General features: G+C 48.5%; 1 protein-coding gene across 3 annotated transcripts in view; it reads right to left on the reverse strand.

The window, feature by feature from the left end:
* Window positions 1-2359: 2359 nt before the first annotated feature.
* Window positions 2360-21035, reverse strand: part of zgc:136858 (uncharacterized protein LOC678543 homolog) — a 159847-nt gene continuing 141171 nt past the window's right edge. For all 3 annotated transcript variants that reach the window (XM_038780951.1, XM_038780952.1, XM_038780954.1), the window contains one exon: window positions 2360-3662. In XM_038780951.1, coding sequence (XP_038636879.1) covers window positions 3440-3662 — 223 coding nt within the window. In that variant the 3' untranslated portion in view covers window positions 2360-3439. The remainder of the gene's footprint in view (window positions 3663-21035) is intronic.

A 21035-nucleotide genomic window follows, 5' to 3' on the forward strand; every position in this document is an offset into this window, starting at 1 on the left:
TTGAGAATTGGTCTGACTGAAATAAGAATCTGAGGGTATTATTCTGGGGAGACCAGAGGCAATTGCGCAGTAGCTGGCAGTGAATCTGTAGCAAGCTGTGATAGGGGGCTGGATTCTCCGCACCGAAGTCGAAATCACGGCAGGCGTCGAAAAGCGGCCTACTCAGAGAGCACGCCGCGCCGCATATCCCCTACCTGCAGCCATTGCTGGAGACCCGCCCCACCTCCAACTGGCCAAAGTCTTGATGGCTTGGATCTAACATGGTCGGGGTACTAGCGTGGCAATTGCGGACTCAATCCGTGGCTGCCCTGGTCGGGGGCAAACTGATCGGAGGGCAGGGGGGGCCTTATACCCGGGCAATTTTTGGGTGGGCAGTCCAGGGCGGCCGATCGGGCAGTGCCGGCCTTTAGGGTTGCTGGCGCCCCGGGCAAGCTGAACTTCAGCGCCCTTGGGGGGGGGGGGCTGAGGCGGGGGGGGGGGGGGGGGCGGGGCCGAGGTGGGGGGGGGGCGAGGCGGGTCCGAGGCGGGGGGGGGTCCGAGGCGGGGGGGGGGGGTCCGATGTGGTGGGGCGGGGCCGAGGCGCGGGGGGGGGGGCGAGGGGCTGCGGGAGGAGGGGGGGGCGGGGCCGAGGTAGGGGGGAGGGGGGCCGGGGCCGAGGCGGACGGAGGGGAGGACGGGGGGGGGGGGGGGGGGGGGGGGGCGGCCGGAGGGGGGGGCGGAAGGGGCCGCCCTGGGGGAGGGCGGCCACTGCGCATGCGCTGGTTGGCACCGGCCCAACTGCGCATGCGCGGGACCCGAGTCTGGCGCCCCCTAGCACATGGCGCCCCGGGCGACTGCCTGAGTTGCCGGTACCTTGGGCCGGCCCTGCGATCGGGGGCACTATGTTTAAGGTCCAGCTCCGCGGTCTGAGTCTGCCATGGAGCACAGCGGTGGCCGCTGGAGGCTGCCGCCGTGAGCATGCGCGGCCTCTGACCCGGAGGTACAGGGGCCCGTATCTGCAGCAAAAAGTGCTAGTTTCATGCTGGGTCACTGTTAGCCCCCTGCTGGACTAGGAATATATGGCCCGAAGTCCAGTTTTTACGACGGCGTGGGGACATAGTCCCAAAAGCAGAGAATCCAGCCCATGATTAGAACAAAGTGAATGTAATCCAATTCAGCTGAAGGAGAGTGGAAAGGTGTTGGAGGAGGATGGTCTGATCAACCATGTCTAAGGCTGCAGCAGGTTGAAACTTTTATCAGTGATTAATGACTTTGATACCGTGGCGTGGGCAGATCCCTGATTGGAGGGAAAGATAGGCACTAAGCTTCTGATGCTACAGCACGTTTAAGGACTTCAAATCCAAGAGGACTGATGCCAGAGGAGGCTGAAAGAAGGCAAAATTATTTATCTTTTAATGGTTTTTTTGAACCAGGATTGCTCCTCAAAGTCTTACAAGGGAATTTTAAGTGTCCCCTGCTCAGGTTGTGACCAACCCAAAAACCCTTCTTCCGTCCTGGCCAGGTGGCGATTCTGTCTGGGAGTGTTACTGAAACAGAGAAATGAAGAGTTAAAATAGCTTCGAGCCCACCCTCCAGACTCAGGGAGTGTGACACCTTTCCTCATGGCCTGACCTAAAATCAGGGTAATCAAAGGCCAGAGGTGATAGCTATTGGTTGGCCATGTGGTAGATATAAAATGAAACATTTCTTTTAAAAAATTAAGAAATAACATTTATTAACCCATAAAAGTTTTGGAAAGCATGGAGGTTTTGCAATTTATTTAAGAACATAAAGTTCTGGGCAGCACGGTGGCGCAGTGGTAGCACTGCAGTCTCGTGGCGCCGAGGTCCCAGGTTCGATCCCGTCTCTGGGTCACTGCACATTCTCCCCGTGTTTGTGTGGGTTTCGCCCCCACAACCCAAAGATGTGCGAGGTAGGTGGATTGAATACGCTAAATTGCCCCTTAATTGGAAAAAATTAATTGGGTACTCTAAATTTATAATAAAAAAAGAACATAAAGTTCTTGTACATTGAAGTGCTGTAGTCAGAAGAAAAGTGGATGGACTTTGATAGGAGTCATTGATAAGAGTGGATGGGATTGAAGAGTGAGAACCTCTGAACTGATGGGAAGTCAACGGATGTCCTATCATATGTCGTGTAAATGAAACTTATTAGCAATTCTCAGCCTTTTGGCTAAGATTGAGCATGAGATCAGGTAGATTGCAGGTATAATGAATTGGATTCAATTTGAATTGATTCCTGGCGCAGGCAAGGAGATGGATTAGGGGTTTGCCCTTGTCCACTCTGAGCGTTGGCTTTGTAACTCTATAAAGGAATTTTTTTTTTAAATTATAAAAGTAAGTGAAACCTATTCAATAGATAGGGACAAAGTATTATAATAGTGTTAGGTAATATAACGCTCCTATTAACACATGCTGTCCAATATACAAAGGGGCTCTGAAAAGCTCAGAAATTCTACATGATAATCACATTTATCATCAAGTTATATTCAAAATTAACTGCAACTTGCTTAAGTTTCTGCTTACCAAATGGTGAATTTGCATCCAGCTCAACACAATAATTTGTTTCATCGCCTGTGGCTAAGCAGGTGTCTGTGCTACTTTTCAATTGCTGAGTTATTTGTTAAGTTTCATGAGCAATATTATTAACTCTATCTCACTGGTGGACTTTGATATTTTCCATCTATTAATGATGGTGATGCTCTTCCTCAGTAACTAAAAATATTTAAATGAGGTCAAGTAAAGCAGGTAACATTATGTTCTGAATATTTTTGCGTTCATTAATACTAAAGATTTCAATGTTAGGAAAATGAACTCTTTAAGATATTGATTGCTCCCAGAGACAACAGAGTTTCTCTGACTTAGCTATAGCGTGGATCAGGTGTAAAATAACAATCTGCAATTATGTCTGAACGATGGGGTCATTTTCAAATCTTCAATTTCATTGCTCTGTGGTTTCAGCCTATCAATTGAAATGAAACAAAATGGGTTTTACAATGGATGAATCGTGGTTTGCTCTGATGGATTACTGTCCAGCTGCTTGAAAATGACCCCCAATGTACCTTGGCTTCAATCATTGCAAGTGGTACGACAGTGCTCCCCACCAGGCACACCACCATTTCTGATGTAATTAGCATTTAGGGTCAATTAGTGTTAAATTCTGGGCAATTTAATGGTGTAGATTATTGGGAATTGGAATAAAGATTGATTGTAATTATTTAGCCAAGGATCCTTTGAGCCAGCTTCAGAGAACACTTTTATACTCATCCCAGGTCAACTGTCAAACATTTCCTCCATCATTTTACATAGTTTCTGAACTGTAATACAGTAAACTATATAAATTATAATGTAAAATAATGGTTCCAATTCTGGTTAATATCTGGTTATTTTTCATCAATCCCTAAATAAGCAGGTTGCCATCTGATCAAATATCTAGGGAGTTATAATTTGCTCTTGGTTGTGGGTGGCTTGTTCTCGCTATGGTATGTCGGTTGCTGCCATACTCCGTCAATGACCTTCTGTGGGTTCACACTGTCCGTGTTGATTAGTGTGGAGATGGCTTCTTGTGACCCAAGCGAGTAGTGAGCAGCCAACAATCCCATCCTGATGCAAGTGTGGGTTTCCTGTCCAGTCAGAATGCCTGCTATAATTCCAGCAGCAAGGCTGTAAAATAAAAAGACATCATTCAGCAAAGAAATTCCAAATGAAAACCTGGCGTTCTGTTAGCTGCTTGGGTGTCACATTGTCAACGAGCTATAATATCCCACCTCGTATGGTGCAGGCAGGTGGGGCACATTACACACTTGGGGAATGATCGTCATTGGCTCAAATATACACTAGGTATATTTTAAACATAAATTAACTCTTCTCGTGCGAATTTTGCAAAATCTTGTGGTTTAGAAATAGATTAATCTAGAAAGCTAACTATTCACAAGGGCACCCAGGTGACTCTAAAATGAAAGGCAAAGACTAACCAGGCATATGAGAGGTTTGTGATGGAGGGAAATATATCTGTTTGAGAAAAAAAGAGCCAATAAACATATGGATGAAACAGAAATTGTCAAGAACATTTAAGGATTGCCAATCGGTGACGGGCAGGGCTGAAAATTAGGGAGAACCTATAGAAAGGGCTAGTATTCTTACCAGTGTCAGGCAAACCATTGAAAGCAAGATTTAATAGCCCACATCAGATTAAAAGAAAATGGAGTGAAGTAAATTATCTGGTAGGCACAATAGAGGACAGGCATGAGGTCTTCAAACAGGGAGAAGAGGAAGGGTTAAGGTCTGAGAGCGACTTCACTTGGGTAATGAGGAAGTACTGGGAAATTTAAACAACTGGTTAAGTTATCTTCCAGATGAGAACTGAGGTGAATTGGAAGAGTTACTGCAGTCTTATAAATGTATTTGTGGGAATAAATTAGGTAGAACAAAGATACTGATGCATGATGCAGATGTGGGTGAAACAGATCGAATAAAGCAACATCTAGATAGGCTAAATCCTATCTAGCAATGTTATCACAAGTACAGAAGGAAATTGTATATATGCTCCAAAATGACAATATTAAATTGAGTTCTAGTGATTGGAACTTACCTATCATAATGAAGTTGAAGCCAGATGGAACATAAAGACTACAGGAAAGTGAATGTTGTCACCAAGAGGGATTTGTTTCTTGTACAGCAGTTGGATTATTGCATTGAAGGAGCTGGACTGTCTACATTCATTACAAAAATTGACTTGCTAAAGGGATATTGATAAGTACTTTTATCTGAGAGGGCAAAGGACCTCTCAGCATTTGTGATGCCAAATGGACTGTACCAATTTAAAGTTATGCCATTTGGGATGAGAACGCACCTGCAGCATTTCAGACTAACCAATAATTGATTCAGGGACTGAGTCGCTGTGCAGTGTACATTGACGATTTAGTGGAGTCTAGGTGAAGTTAGTAAGAATATCTGCAACACCTAAAAGAATTGTTTGAACGATTAAAAGAAGCTAATTTAGTCATGAATTTGGCAAAAAGTGTATTTGCTTAAAGTTCAAGTTTCATATTTAGGACATATCGTGGAACAGATTGCTCTATGAGATGCAGAAATACAGGCCAGTTGGGATTTTCCAGAACCGACAACAAGAAAAAAGATTTTAAGGTTTCTGAGAATGTGTATATTTTAGCATGTTTGTGTTGAATTTTAGCAGTGTGGTGGAACTTTTGAAGAACAAGAAATTTAATTGGATAGTGAACTGCTAAACTGCATTCCAACATTTAAAGACTGTGTTGACAACAGCACCAGTGTTTGCTGCACCAAAGTCTGACACATAAAATGGTTGTGGATGCTAGTGACATTGGTATGGGAGCTGTGTGGTTACAGGAAGATGGACTTGGATTTGAGAAGCATTTGGGGTATTCTTCAATTAAATTAAATCCTCATCAATAGAGGTGAACTAGATTTTAAAAATAAACTTTAAGTTTGGTATTGGCATTAGAACATTTTGAGATTCAGGTTGCCAGTAATTAAGCAGAAAAAATCACATATACAGACCATAATCCCCTGAAGTTTCCAGAGAGATTTTGAAATCAGAACAGAAGATTATTTAGGTGGAGTTTGTTACTACAACCATTTAATTTGAAAATCATTCATGTGGCTGGAAAAGAAAACACTGTCACGAATATAAAAGACACTATTGGGAACCTTGCGTGTAAATACTTTGGGTATATTTTATGTTAACACGTATTTTTAAATCCATACAATGTTAAATAAGATTGAATTAATAAATGGTTGAGAAATTAAATCGTCTTTCAAATAAATTATGATGTTCCATTTGAAAAAAGAGGAAAGGTGTTAAGATTTCGGGAAAATTGAGATTAAAAAGTGAAATTGGGATATATTAAATAAAATTGGGATATAATTAATAAAAATGGGAATTGATGAGGGACATTTTCTGAAGGGGATTTTGATATGCGAATCAGCATATCAGTGAGAAAGCAAGTGCTTCCCGATGTGAATATGGGGAAACAATGGGGTGTAGAAATGGTAACTTCAAAGTGAAGAGATAACGGAGTTAGCACTTGTATGCTAAACACCGAGTCCACAGGGTGGGTAACATCAAAGAGAAAGAATGATGGATGTGATTCAGCGGACAAAAGTTAAAGTCCGCTTTTGGGTGTGTTTGGTGGGATATTTCTTGGTGGCCACATTGGCAAAATCACAGCTTGTGTTCAACAGCACTTAGTGCCAAAAATAAGCCCCCACATGAATCTCCGCATTCCTGACTCCCTCTCCATTTGATCTGCCCGACACGCCGCAGCTTCTCACCCCTAACAAGGGGGAGCAGCTTTTAAACGCTCCCTCACCACTCACTCCCAGTCAACACACAAGCATAGTAGCATGCAGACCTGCTCCTTGCTTTGGTGATGCCCACCTGACCAGACTTCTCAATGCCGTTGGTAAGAGGCAGGGACCTCATTCCCCTGAGGTCAGAGAACCAGAAGCATGGTCAGCAATGCTGCCTGGGAGGCAGAGGCAGCTGCAGTGAGTGCAGGCAGTATGGCAAGGAGGAACTCTGTCCAATAGCGTAAGCTGACAAACGCCCTCCAACAAGTTGCAAGGGTACATTACCACCTCTCTCCTGGCATCAGTTCTGCCTACCACCCCTCAAATACAAAACCCACCCCCTAATCGACTAGCTGACCCCTTGGACCCTCTCCTCAACCAATCTTCAAACTTGTTCCTCACCCACCAGCACAACCCCTTCATATCTAGGTGTGGTGACCGTACATGCGACTGCTATAGACCCCTAATGCATCAAACGTGTGGCTTACAATGGCCTCTCTTTCTCTGCAAGAGCAGATATTCCATAATAGGGAAAGGGTGAAGACAAGGGGAGGGAGTCCCAGAGATCCGAGTCCTCACACCCTATGAAGAATGGGACCTGGAGATAGCAGGGTTTCCTGATGAGACCAGTGACTGACAGCGAGGTCGGCCTGTGCCAGAGTGGTGAGGATTCATTGCCCTTCATCCAGGTGTCCTGACTCTAGTGAGTTGTTGATATCCCACAAAATAAACCTTTCCTTCTCACTCATCACATTGTCCACTGTCTCACAGGATCTCCATCTGATGAGGCCGGGCCAGCTGGGGTCGGTCGTACTCCCCTCCCCTCCCCAGCCACCCCAAGGGAACACCTCAGACAGCTCCAAGGAGACCATGGCGAGGCTTCACCGCTATCATCCCCATCTTCCACCAGTGCCGAGAAACACACCTCGGCGGGTGCAGTAGTGGACTGGCTTCGGGGCACAATCTAGTGATCATCACACAGTTGCTGATGCACATCAGGTCGAGGCAAGAACATCCAAGGGAGACAGCAGTTGGAGGTCTGCTGGATCCCAGGACGCACCTGGGTCCCAGCCAGATGCTGAAACTCTGGCCTCCCAGAGCTGATAGAACACAGCCGTGACATTCAGCAGGGGGTGTCAGTGATAGGCTAGCGACTGTAAGGCCAATTGGAGGAGTGCCAAAGGCTGCAGGCGCAGGAGATGGTGCCGACAATGCGTGGCATTGAGACCAACAATGCTCGGGCCCACCGACAATTAGAGATGTATTTCAGGTGATTAGAACTCCAACAGACCCAAATGTAACGTTGCCCGTGCAATTTTAAACTCATTGCATGGACAACACAGGCAGGGGGACCAACTGTATTTAATCCTTTTTGGAGGGGAAAAAGGCCCCTGCTGCAATCGCTGGCTGAGGAGTTTGCCGTTTGTAGGGGTGAGGTGAGTTGGTGTTCTGGAGTGTTGATAGAGTGTTTTCAGTGCTGGGTACATCAGGCTGTGGATCATAGTGACTTTGACGGCTGCTGACAGGGTATGACGAGCCGAACAGTCGGCTGCAAGATCTATGGCAATGAGAGCACAGATGCCAATGACTACCTGCCTGGAGAGCTGCAGTTTCCTGTGGTTCTGGTTCTCTGCCATCTCCAGGTAGCTCCACTTTTGCTGGTAGATCTCAAGCTGAGGGGATAGACTCTGTTTCCTTTCTGCCCCATGTCCCTCTTCTCTGCCCTCCTGATGCCCGGGACTCTGCCTTTCCTTCAGAGTGTTGCTTCTCATAGTCACAGGAGCTGAATTTTAAGAGCCATGCCCACGTTGCCAGCTGCTGCCTTCCTGTCAAGGGGTTATCCAATTGTCCTGGGCAACCCTGCCCTTACAACACCACTGTGCGAACAGGACTTCCGCCTGGTAAGTGAGTTTTTTGTGGCTTTTTTTCTTCTTTTTAAATAAAATTAGAGTACCCAATCATTTTTTCCCAATTATGAGACAATTTAGCGTGGCCAATCCGCCTACCCTGCACATCTTTTGGGTTGTGGGGGCGAACCCACGCAAACACGGGGAGAATGTGTAAACTCCACACGAACAGTGACCCAGAGCCGGGATTGAACCTGGGACCTCGGTGCCGTGAGGCAGCAGTGCTAACCACTGCTCCACCATGCTGACCTTGCCTGGTATCTGAGTTAGCATTGTTCCTTCACCAGTAGCAGACTTCTTAAACACTGCAGAAATGGAGTAACCCTGACCTTTCTTCCAAACACAGGGTTAGCAATAACAGACTGAATCATTGTGATTATTTCCTGTGGCTTTCACATTGCTTTAGAATCTTTTCAGCTCCTGGATGATGCATATTATACACAATTTTTAACTTAGAAATGAGCAAAAGACTAACACACAAGAGTTTCTTTCACTGATTCAAGAACTCCTTTCTGTATTATTTCTGTCTCTGTCTGAAACTATCCTTACTTCAAACAAAACTAATACCTGCCTCGGAGTGTAACTGAAGCAGCAATTTCTACAATGGTTTCAGATTCTAATATGGAAATTGCTGAACCAATGCCAGGAAATTTCTTTCCAATTTTTCTTCACAATTTTGTAATTTCTTGTCCCTGCATTTTGGGGCCCCTATGATCTTTGCAAGACTGCACATGGAGCACGGATAGAGCTGAAATGTAGGAAAATATGACATCAGTGTTTGCACAGTGATTATAATGACTATTACATGTAGTTAAGGACATTGTGATGGGATTTTTAATTTAATATTTTGTATCTAGGTGTTTACCAATACATCATTCATTGTGGCAATAATTGGATGATTTATGTTCCCCGAGGCAGACAACATTTGCTTCCACTTTAATTTTTAAAAAATAATCTTTATTGTCACAAGTAGGCTTACATTAACACTGCAATGAAGTTACTGTGAAAAGCCCCTAGTCGCCACATTGCGACGCCTGTTCGGGTACACTGAGGGACAATTCAGAATGTCCAAATTACCTAACAGCACGTCTTTCGGGACTTGTGGGAGGAAACCGGAGGACCCGGAGGAAACCCACGCACACACGGGGAGAACGTGCAGACTCAGCACAGACAGTGACCCGAGCGGGAATTGAACCTGGGACCCTGGCGCTGTGAAGCAACAGTGCTAACCCCTGTGCTACGGTGCTAAGCCGATCGCTGACGCAGAAGAAAACCTTACAGCACTTCACATAAAAAACACATTTATTTCCTCTGTGAGAAGTAACAAAAGTGTATCCAATTTTATCAATATCCATTCCATCATTCACCTGTCGTTGAGGTGGTAATTCTTGGAGGTACAGTCCACAGGCCCCTGACAGGCCTCCAATATCTCAATCAAGTTGCTATTCTTTATGTATCCTGTCAGCTAGTGAGAACTGAAGGTCTAATTGAGGAGACAGGATGTGAGGACAACTTGTATATATATATATAGCACCTTTAATATAATAAAATATCCCTGGGCACGATCTTCCGGCCACGCCGGGTCGGAAAAGCATCTCGGTGCGCCACAAATTGGCCGGTGAAAGCCGGAAGACACCGCTCCTGTGATCCACCTGGCTCGCAACACCTTGCGAGGTTCAATGCAATCTCAGAGACGTTGCAAGGAGAATCCTGCCCACAATGGGTGGGATCACCTTTTGGCAAATCTGCATATTAGAATGGGTCAGCTAGCCTTACTCTAATGTGCAGATTTCCAGGGTACCTGAGGCTTTGGGATTCAATCCCTTTGCCTTGGGGACCTAGGTGAGTGCTGTTTGGTGCTGGTCACCACAAACGGGAACCAGATGGAATGGCACTCATGGGGGTCCCCAAGGGAATCCGAAGTCTCCAGCTGCATGCACTTTGGGCAGGCTGGTGCCACCTCAGTACTTGGCATTGCCAAGTTGCCCATATAACACTTCCAGCTGGCAGAGGGACTGCCATGGTGCCAGATTGGCACTGCTGAGGTGCCAGGCTGTCATTTTGGGTGCCTGTGTGATTGGGTTGGGGTTGCCCACCTTTGGACTGTGGGAGGCAACCGAAGCACCCGGAGGAAACCCAGGCAGACACAGGGAGAGTGTGCAAGGGAGGGGCCGGGGGGACCCGCCCCTGTTATGTTCAGGCTGGGGGGAGGTTGGGTTTTCTTTTGTGGGCCTTGGAGATCATTTTAAAAAGGCATCCCGATCCCTCACTACATCGGGCAGTTCCAGCGAGCAGAGCTCCCCGTTGTTACAAATGGTGCTATGTGCGGCCTTGGCCGTGTGTTCCCCTTCAGGCCCCTTATTCAACGCGAGTAGCGTTGGCACTGCCAGGAAACACGCGGCTAATCACGCTCGCTAGGGAACTTTGTTCCCTTTTGGGAAGATCGCACCCACACTCTGTGCAAGTCTGCACGCTCTCCCAGTGTCTGCGTGGGTTTCCTCTGGGTGCTTCGGTTTCCTCCCACAGTCCGGGTTAGGTGGATTGGCCATGTTAAATTGCCCTTAGTGTCCAAAAAGATTAGGTGGGATTACTGAGTTACAAGCACAGGGTGGAGGTATGGGTTTACATAGAGTGCTCTTTCCAAGGGCCAGTGCAGACCCAGTGGGTCAAATGGTCTCCTTCTGCACTGTAAATTCTATGATCTATGATAAAAGGAGAAGAGGTCAAGAGGAGATTACAGAGATATGGAAGGAATTGTAGAGTATCGGGCCCAGGTAGCTGAAGGCACGGCCATCAATGAAGGAGCTAATAAAATCGGGGATGCCCAAGAGGCCGCAATTAAAGGAGTACAGGTATAGGAACATAGGAATTAGGGGCAGAAGTAGCCAATTCAGCCATTGAGCCTGCTGCACCATTCAATCAGATCATGGCTGATCTCTTCCTGGTCTCAAATCCACCACCCTGCCTGTTGCCCATATCCATTTAACCCATTTTTTAAAAATCAGAAATATATCCATCTCCTTCCTGAAATCCTTCTTGACTCAGAATACACCGCACTATGGGTCAGCGAGTTTCACAAATTCACCACCCTCTGCAAGTAGTTCCTCCTTATCTCAATTTTAAATCTACCACCTCTGAACCTACATTTGTGACCTCTCGTTCGAGATTGCCCCACAATGGGGAACATTTAGTCTACGTTTACTTTATAAATCCCATTTAGTCTTTTATACACCTCGATCAGATTGATTGATAGATTGGAGTGCTTCCGGTGTGCACCATGGAGTAAGTGGTCAGACACAAGGCAGCTCCTGCCCAAGGTTACAGAAAAGAGCTCTTTTTTAAGCAATACGGGGTGGAATTTTGATGAAAAGGCGTAGGTGAATGTTGGAGGAGTACTTTCCCCCGGGAATGGTAGGTATCTTGGTTACCAGATACGCAGAAACAGTGAAAGATTTGGCTGAAGCTACAGCAGAGACAAAAGCCTCTTCCAGCATGCAGGCGGGGGAAGGGCGAGCTTAAAGGCTTCAAGCTGACTTGAGGGCCTTTATGAAAGCTGAATTCTAGCAGCAGAGGGAACAACTGTGAAAAGATCTCACCAAGGCCATTGAAGAAGCGGTGACGGCTGACTTCCGGTGACGGCGGGCGGGAGGCAGCCGCGTGTTGGAGGGCTGCCGTTCGGGAACAGCATTGTCGGGGATTGACGCCCGGTTCTAGGGGCAGCAAAGGTGGTGAAGGCCAGGAGAAAATACAGGGAAGGGATATGTCAAGGTCCAGTAAGAAAACGGCTGTGAAAACAGCTGAAAGTTCGTTGGGGAGTAGAAAGGTCACCGTGGGGTCACCAAGGAAAATGGAGGCTGGAGCACCAGGGGAGGCTGCATTGCTTACGGCTGAAGAAATAACTACGGTAATGGCTGCGGAATTCGAAAGGCAGTTTACAAAATACATGGAGACAATGAGGAAGGAGATGAGGGAGGTTTTGAGTGTCCTGGTGGAGGAGGCGATTTCCCCGGTGACGACGACATCGGTGGCGAGCGCAGTGGCGGAGGTGCGGGAGCAAGGGGAGGCGCCGAAGGAAGTGGAGGAGACATTATTGCAGCACGGTGATCAACTTACCTCGATGGGGAAGGAGATGCGGAAGGTTATGGAAATTAATATGGATCTGCGAGGACAAATGGAAGACCTGGAAAACAGATCCAGGCGACAGAATTTGAGGATTGTGGGGCTGCCCGAAGGAGTTGAAGGGCCGAGGCCGACTGAGTATTTTGCTGTGATGCTGGCGGAACTATTGGGGGAGGGGGAGGATCCCTCCCGATATGAACTGGATTGGGCTCATCGGTCGTGGAGGCCTATACGAAAGGTGAGTGAGCCGCCAAGGGTAGTGACTCTGTGCTTCCGTAGGTACAGTGTGAAGGAGAAGGTCCTGTGCTGGGACAAGCAGAAGCGGGTGGTGCAGTGGGCTGGAACTGGTATACGTATATACCAGGACTTTACGGTGGAGCTGGCGAGGAGGCGGGCTGCTTTCAACCGGGTGAAGAGGGCACTGTACATTAGCAAGATGCAGTGTGGCATTGTATATCCAGCGAAGCTGAGGGTGACTTGCAAGCTCAAGGACTTTTATTTTGGAACGGCGGAGGCAGCGGAGGAGTTTACGAAGGCAGAAGGACTGTGGCAGAACTGAGAAATGGCCATGTGCCGATGTAACCTCATGACTGTATTTTCTTCTTCTGTGTTTCACTGCATGCAGGTGTATGGGCTAAAGGAGCCGGTGTTGTATATATTTGGACAAGGGAAGTGATGGGACTTTCACTCGAAGTGAGGGCTCTTTGGGGTATAGGTGGATATGTGGGGTTTGTGTGCTAAAAGGGGTATTTTTGAGCTTTCCTAGGGCCGGGCATGGGGGGAAAGGGACCCGGGCGGGGGGCCTCCGCGCTGGCCGGTCTAAGCCGGCCAGTGAACGGGAGTGAGGTGGGGAAGAGGCTGCAGCCATCAGAGTCTGGCAGAACAGGGTCCGAGTGGTCTAGCCGGGGTGGAAAGTTGGAGGGGAAGGAACTGTGGCAGTTGGGGGAAGGAATTTTATAAGAGGTAGTGGACGGGAGGAGTTGGGGAGGAGGGGGGGTTTACAACTCTGGGGTATCATGTACGGCACTCTTTCAGAGGTTGGACGGCGTTGAGTGGGGGTGGGGGGGAGTGGACTCTATGGTGACCATGGGCGGTCCCGGACTCCTTTTTTCTTTTTCTCCTTAGCTTTTTGTTTCCACCGTGGGAGGGTTTGTTTTATTGGATGCATTTCTTGACAGGTGGGCCGTTGTTTGGGGTGGTGGGAGGATGGATCGTTGTTATTGTTAAGGGGATTGATTTTGTATTTGTTACCATTTACTGTTTGTGGGTGGGGTGTAAATTTTGGAGGAAAGTGTGAAAATGGAGAATAAAAACATTTATAAAAAAAAGATTGATTGATTGATTTGATTTATTGTCACATGTACCGAAGTACAGTGAAAAGTATTTTTCTGCAGCCAAGAGAACATTTCGTACATAGTGGACAAAAAAAGAATAATCGACAGAGTACATTGACAAATGGTACATCGACAACAGTGATTGGTTACAGTGCGGAACAAGGGGCCAAACAAAGCAAATACATGAGCAAGAACAGCATAGGGCGTCGTGAATAGTGTTGTTACAGGGAACAGATCAATCGAGGGAGAGCGGGGGCAGCACGGTGGCACAGTGGTTAGCATTGCTGCCTACGGCGCTGAGGACCCGGGTTCGAATCCCGGCTTTGGGTCACTGTCCGTGAGGAGTTTGCACATTCTCCCCGTGTCTGCGTGGGTTTCACCCCCACAACCCAAACAAAGATGTGCATGATAGGTGGATTGGCCACGCTAAATTGCCCCTTAACTGGAGAAAATAATTGGGTACTCTAAATTTATTAAAAAAAGAAAAAGAAAAAAGAAAACGAGAGAGAGCTGTTAAAGAATCCAGTAGCTGTGTGGAAGAAACTGTTCCTATGTCTGGATGTGCGGGTCGTCAGACTTCTGTACCTTCTGCCTGATGGAAGGGTCTGGAAGAAACCAATGCCTGGGTGGGAGGGGTCTCTGATCATGCAGTCTGTCTTCCTGAGGCAGCGGGAGGTGTTTACAGAATCAATGTAGGGGTGGCAAGCTTGTGCGATGCATTGGGCTGAGTTCACCACACTCTGCAGTTTCTTGCGATCTTGGACCAAGCAGTTGCCATACCAGGCTGCAATGCAGCCGGATAGGATGCTCTCTATTACACATCTGTAGAGGTTTGTGAGAGTCGATGCAGACATGCTGAATTTGTTTAGCTTCCGTAGGAAGTAGAGACGTTGTTGGGCTTTCTTGACTGTTGCATCAACATGAGTGGACCAGAATAGACTGTTGGTGATGGTGACCCCCAGGAACTTGACGCTATCGGCCATCTCCACTTCGGAGCCATTGGTGCAGATGGAGTGTGTGTCGTGCTGTGCTTCCTGGTCGATGATCAGTTCCTTGGACTTTCCGACATTTAGAGAGAGGTTGTTTTCAATGCACCATGCAACCAAGTGATTTATCTCCCTTCTGTAGTGTGATTCATCGTTGTTTGAGATACGGCCCACCACAGTCGTATCATCTGCAAACGTATAGATTGAGTTGGACTTAAATCTTGCCACACAGTAATGTGTGTATAGGGAGTACAGTAGAGGACTGAGCACACATCCTTGCGGGGCCCTGGTGTTGAGGACTATTGTGGAGGAGGTGCTGTTGCCTATCCTGACAGATTGCGGTCAGTTGGTGAGGAAGTCAAGGATCCAGCTGCACAGGGAGGGGTCAAGTCCAAGATTGCAGAGTTTGAGATTGAGATCCCCTCTCATCCTTCTAAACTCCGGCGTGTATAAGCCCAAACTGTTTAATCTCTCCTCATACATCAATCCCTTCATCCCCGGAATCAATCTGGTGAACCTCCTCTGACCTGCCTCCAATTCCACTACATCCATAAGTGGTGCCCTTTCAAAATGGCGCTCCGATCTCTGAGTTCAGCTTCCCAGTGCTAAAAAAAAATTTAAGTGTGGCCTAAACCGGTGAGAAACCCCCCAGGGCCCAGAAATGTGACTAAGTGTCATTGAATAGCGGTGGGGAATGATGTGTTGGGTAAGCTGGGTCTGCGAGGACTGCGTTTACCATAGCAGTGAGAGACAGGCTTCCAACACTTGAAGAAATGCAACGCTATTTTATTGAACTCTTAACTATTATACATACTTTAACTGTGGGTTGACACTATGCTGAGTTGACTGGAGACCTGAGGCTAACCTGACCAGACTATCTCACTACCACATAGTAGATGTTCTAGTTGTTGCTCATGGGCTCTGGCTGTCTCAGAGGCTGCATCCCAAGAGTGCGGGAAAACTAGTGCCCTCTGGCTTTATAATGGCCGTGTCCTGTCTGGTGATTGGCTGCTGTGTTCTGTGTGTTCATTGGTCATCCTGTGTGTAATCAATGCCTGTCTGTGCACCATCATATACTTGTGTGTACATTATGACATCTCCCTCCTTTGAAAAAAATGTGAATAGGTCAATAAATAGTGAATGTGTGTATGAGCCTGACTATGTACAAAGTGTGTGAGCGTATTTACATGAGTAGGAGCCTGACTATATACAAAGTACGTGAACATATTTACATGGGAAGGTGTCTAGTGCAGATAGAGGGCATACAACAAATTAGGAAGAACCAATATGTACAGATGTGTAAACAGATCACAAGGCAATGCAACATTCAGTCTATAAATTCAGTCTCTGTGGCGGGCGACAAATTCTGGTTGACCACCTCAAGGGTGGGTCAGGGGCTGCCTGCACTGGAACAGGTGGAACTGCCTCCAATGTAGAGGGTGGTAAAAGAAGTGGCAGATCGGTGACCTCGTGGAAGGGTGCGTCGGGAGGAATCAGCAGGCGAGGCGGGACATCACATTCAGGTGGCGAGTGTGGAAGCAGCCACAGTGCCCACCTATTACGCTGAAGAAAGGAGCCATCATGCATGCGAACGAGAAATGATCTCGGGGCCACTTGCTTGACCACCGCAGCTGTGGCAGACCAGCCACCGTCAGGTAGCTGAACATGAACTTGGTCAGCAGGGACCAGAGCAGGGAGATCTGTGGCGTGGTCATCATACGCCGACTTGCATTGGGCCCGAGACTGTTGCATTCTTTGCAGGACCGGAAAATTGTCAAGGTCCGGGATGTGGATAGCCGGCACCAGCGGACAAAGGAGTCGCCCTGTAGGCTAGCAGCGCTAGGTTAAAATCTGAACCCGAGTCAACAGCTTGGCACAATAGTCTTTTAACAATGTGGACCTCCTTTTCAGCTTTCCCATTCGATTGGAGATAGTGGGGGCTTGAAGTGACGTGCGTACAATTGTACTGCCGGGCAAAATACGTCCACTCCTGACTGAAGAAGCACCGGCCTTTATCAGACATGACTGTAAGTGGAATGCCATAACAGGCAAAGGTCTCTTTGCATGCCTTGATGACTGTTGCTGATGTGAGGTCAGTCAATCTGACCACCTCGGGGTAGTTAGAAAAATAGTCCACGAGGAGGACATAGTCTCGGCCCTTTGCATGAAAGAGATCAATGCCAACCTTGGTCCATGGGGAGGACACCAGTTCATGCGGCTGCAAAGTCTCTTTCGGCTGAGCCGGCTGGAACCGTTGGCACGTAGGGAAATTGAGGACAGTGTTGGCGATGTCCTGATTGATGCCAGGCCAATATACTGCCTCTCGGGCTCGCCGGCAACACTTTTCGACCCCCAGGTAACCCTCGTGCAGTTGGCCGAGGACAAGCTCCCGCATATTCTGTGGTATTACTATCCTGCCCAGTTTCATTAGTATGCCATTGACTACTGCCGGATTGTCTTTTATATTATAGAACTGTGGGCACTGGCCCTTTGGCCAATCGTCCGTGAGATGGCGCATGACCCATTGGAGTAAAGGATCCCTGGCCGTTTCCTGCCGAATCTGTACGACCCTTTCATCAGTGGCCGGAAAGTTGGATGCACAGAACTCAACATGGGCGTCGATCTGACAGACGAAGTCCGACTGCTCGCACGGCGTGGTGATGGATCGAGAGTGCATCGGCTTTAATGAGCTCCTTGCCCTGGGTGTGGACCAGGTCGAAATCATAGCGTCGGAGTTTGAGGAGGATACGTTGTAGGCGTGGCGTCATATCGTTGAGGTCCTTCTGTATGATGTGACCCAGTGGCCTGTGGTCCGTCTCGACCGTGAATTTGGGGAGTCCATACACGTAGTCATGGAATTTGTCAATCCCTTTGAGGAGGCCCAGGCATTCTTTTTCGATTTGAGCATATCGCTGCTCAGTAGGTGTCATGGCTCTACATGCATATGCGACTAGGGCCCAGGAGGAGGATTCGTCCCGCTGGAGGAGTACTGCCCCAATGCCAGCCTGGCTCGTGTCAGTGGAGATCTTCGTCACCTTGGCAGGGTCGAAAAACGCCAGTACCGGGGACTTGGTGAGTTTTGCCCTGAGCTCACGCCACTCTCGCTCATAAGCGGGGAGCTACTGGAAGTCGGTGTTTATTTTAACAAGATTTTGGAGAGCTGTGGTGTGAGATGCAAGGTTGGGGATAAACTTCCCAAGGAAGTTGACCATCCCTAGGAAGCGGAGGACCGCCTTCTTGTCCTCCGGTATCTTCATAGCGTTGATCGCCGACACCGTATCTGCGTCTGGCTGCAAAATATGGTCGACGAGGAACTTTATTTCTGCTTGACCAAACGAGCATTTGGCTCTGTTGAGTCGGAGGTCATGCTCGTGGATCCTCTGGAACACTCGCTTGAGGAGTTGTGGATCAGACAATGATGTCATCGACAAACCATGGAGCTAACCCAGTCCGTGGGTTCCGTGACCTTAGAAATGACGCCCTGGTCCTGGAGGTCTTGCAGCTGCTGCTTGAGGCGGTCCTGAAGGGGTGCCGGCACCCGACCCGGTGCATGACCCACAGGTGTGGCATTCGGTTTCAGAAGTATCTTGTATCTGTAGGGGAGTGTGCTCATACCTTCGAAGACGCTGTGGTATTGTGCTATGATGCCATCTAATTGGGTTTGGAAGTTGGCATCTGGCGAGGCTGATGCCTCAGCGGGTGACATGGTGTGAACACGCTGCTCAAGATTCACGATTTTGCAGGCCTGAGCACCGAGCAAGGAAGCTTTGTTGGACCCTACAAGTTCAAAACGCAGGGTGGTTTTTGAAGAACGATGGGATACCACAAGCTGGCATGAGCCACTGGCAGCAATGGCATTGCCATTGTAGTCGAGAAGCTGGCTGGCCGATGGAAGAATGCTCGGCTTGACGTGGATGGTATCCAGGTCAGACTTTGAAATGAGGTTCGCTGAAGCGCCGGCGTCCAGCCTGAAGCGTATGCGAGCCTTGTTGACCATAAGGGTGGCACACCACTCGGCGTCCGGATCAATGTTCATCACTGGGAGTTGTTTAGCCTTTTTTGCGGAAAGCATCGTATGCTTGGTGATGATGCCCACCCGGAATGGGGATGTGAAGTCCTCGGTGTCGGGATCTGGAACCATGTCAGAGTCGGAGTCTGCAACGGGTTGCTGTACTGACCGGATATTCCTGCGCTGCGGCTGGGATCGCTGTGTGGTGGGCAGTTGAGCAGATCTGCACAGGGCTGCGTAGTGGGCAAGCTTGCCACACTGGAGACAGCGTCGAGATATCGCGGGACATTGCCGCTTGAAGTGGGCGGAGCCACAGTTGTTGCACGTCATGGCGCCGACGTCAGGACGCTCCGTGCGCAACCGCACATGTGCGGTGCGGTCAAACGATGTGCGCACCTGCGCAGTTCAGTCGTCGGCCTCGCTGTCCCCTCGGTCGTTGCGTGAATGTGCAGGAGCCCAGGAAAAGCACACAAAATGGCCGCCCTCATCCAGACTCAGGCCCTGGAGCTGTTTTACGGCCTGCACTCGCTCCGCATCGTGGTGGCCTTGACGCGCCGTCTCTGCTGCCTTGATATGGGAGTGCCTGTTGTTAGCGTGCTTGTGTAGGACGCAGGTCTCGATGGCGATGGTGAGGGTGAGCTGCTTAACTTTAAGGAGCTGCTGGCGAAGGGGATCGGAGTGGACCCGAAAACGATCTGGTCGCGAATCATGGAGTCAGAAGTGGAGGAGTAGTTACAGGATTGCGCAAGGATACGGAGATGGGTTAAGAAGGATTGAAAAGGTTCATCCTTACCCTGAAGACTCTGCTGGAACACATAGCGTTCAAAGCTCTCGTTGACTTCGATGTCACAGTGGTTGTCGAACTTCAGCAGGACTGTGAACTTTGTCCTCACCTTCCGCAAAGGTGAGGGAGTTAAAAATGTGGATAACGTGGTCCCCGGCTGTAGAGAGGAAGAGAGCAATCTTTCTGGCATCAGATGCGGCTTCGAGGTCGTTGGCTTCAAGATACAGCTGGAACTTTTGCTTAAAAATCTTCCAGTTTGCACCGAGGTTGCCAGCGATGCGGAGCGGCGGGGGAGGGCGGACGCTGTCCATGTTACCGGATGGCTGATCGCAGGTCAAAGGCAGACTATCTCAAGGTAGGTCCATCAAACTCTCACATGTCTCACTGTACCATGCTGAGTTGACTGGAGACCTGAGGCTAACCTGACCAGACTATCTTACTACCACATGGTGGATGTTCTAGTTGTTGCTCACAGGCTCTGACTGTCTCAGAGGCTGGATCCAGAGAGAGCGGGAAAACTAGTGCCCTCTGGCTTTATAGTGGCCGTGTCCTGTCTGGTGATTGGCTGCTGTGTTCTGTGTGTTCATTGGTCATCCTGTGTGCCAATCAATGCTTGTCTATGCACCATCATATACTTGTGTGTATATTATGACAGGGAACGCACCAAAAAAACGCCACAAATTAACTTAGGAATGTTTGGAGAGAATTGCGTCCCAGGTATTCTATGATTCTATGAATTGACAATTGAGTTATTTGGGCGTTCGCTCCAGTTGCCTGCCTCACAGTGGCTATGTCCACCTGAGGGAGGGAACATGTGGTTTCCCCTGGGGTTTTTAAACCTATTTCAGGTGGCCAAAGCAACATAGTGCTTGAAATGCTTGAAGATTTATGGCCACAGATTCTGAGTACTTGACCATATCTTGCTTTAAAACCTTTGCCTTTCTCCCTGGTATGTTTATCTGCCAAAGTGCCAGGCTGGCATTTACTGCACAGCGGCAATCCGGCTGGAGGTGCCCCGCGTGGGTGTTGTGGGGGAGAGGGGAGTGTGGTGGGGGTGGGGGGGGGCTCTCCCATAGTGCATTAGGGCTTGGGTGGATCACTTTGGGAGCTCCAGAGATCCTGACGCCAATTACAAATGGCATCTTGATCTCTCGCTACACTGAGGGGTTCCGGCGAGCTGTGCTTCTCAGTACACAAAAGGAGACCATGTACGGCCTCGGCCCTGCGTTCCCCGCTGAGGCCCCCTATCTAATGTGACTGCTGTTTTATAGCGGCTAAATGTGCCTGTTATGGGATTTATTTAGCTGAATCCCGCCCTAAGTGTGTTGAGATAACGGCGGGGAACTTGCTGGCAGAGCCAGAGGAGAACTCCCAGCAAAACCCGCCACAAATGACACTTAGAAACTTCTTCGTTAGATCGTGCTTTCTGTTAGATTGAGTCCATTGTCTTTTTTTACAGTATAACTCTTAAAATGTGAAATATTGGGCGCGATTCAGCGACTCCGGTGCGTCCGGCGTGGATCTGGGCAAAACGGGTGAATTGCGCTCGAGCCCCAAATTGAGCTTC

This window comes from Scyliorhinus canicula, chromosome 20 (genome assembly GCF_902713615.1).
Source record: "Scyliorhinus canicula chromosome 20, sScyCan1.1, whole genome shotgun sequence".
NCBI lineage: Eukaryota > Metazoa > Chordata > Chondrichthyes > Carcharhiniformes > Scyliorhinidae > Scyliorhinus > Scyliorhinus canicula.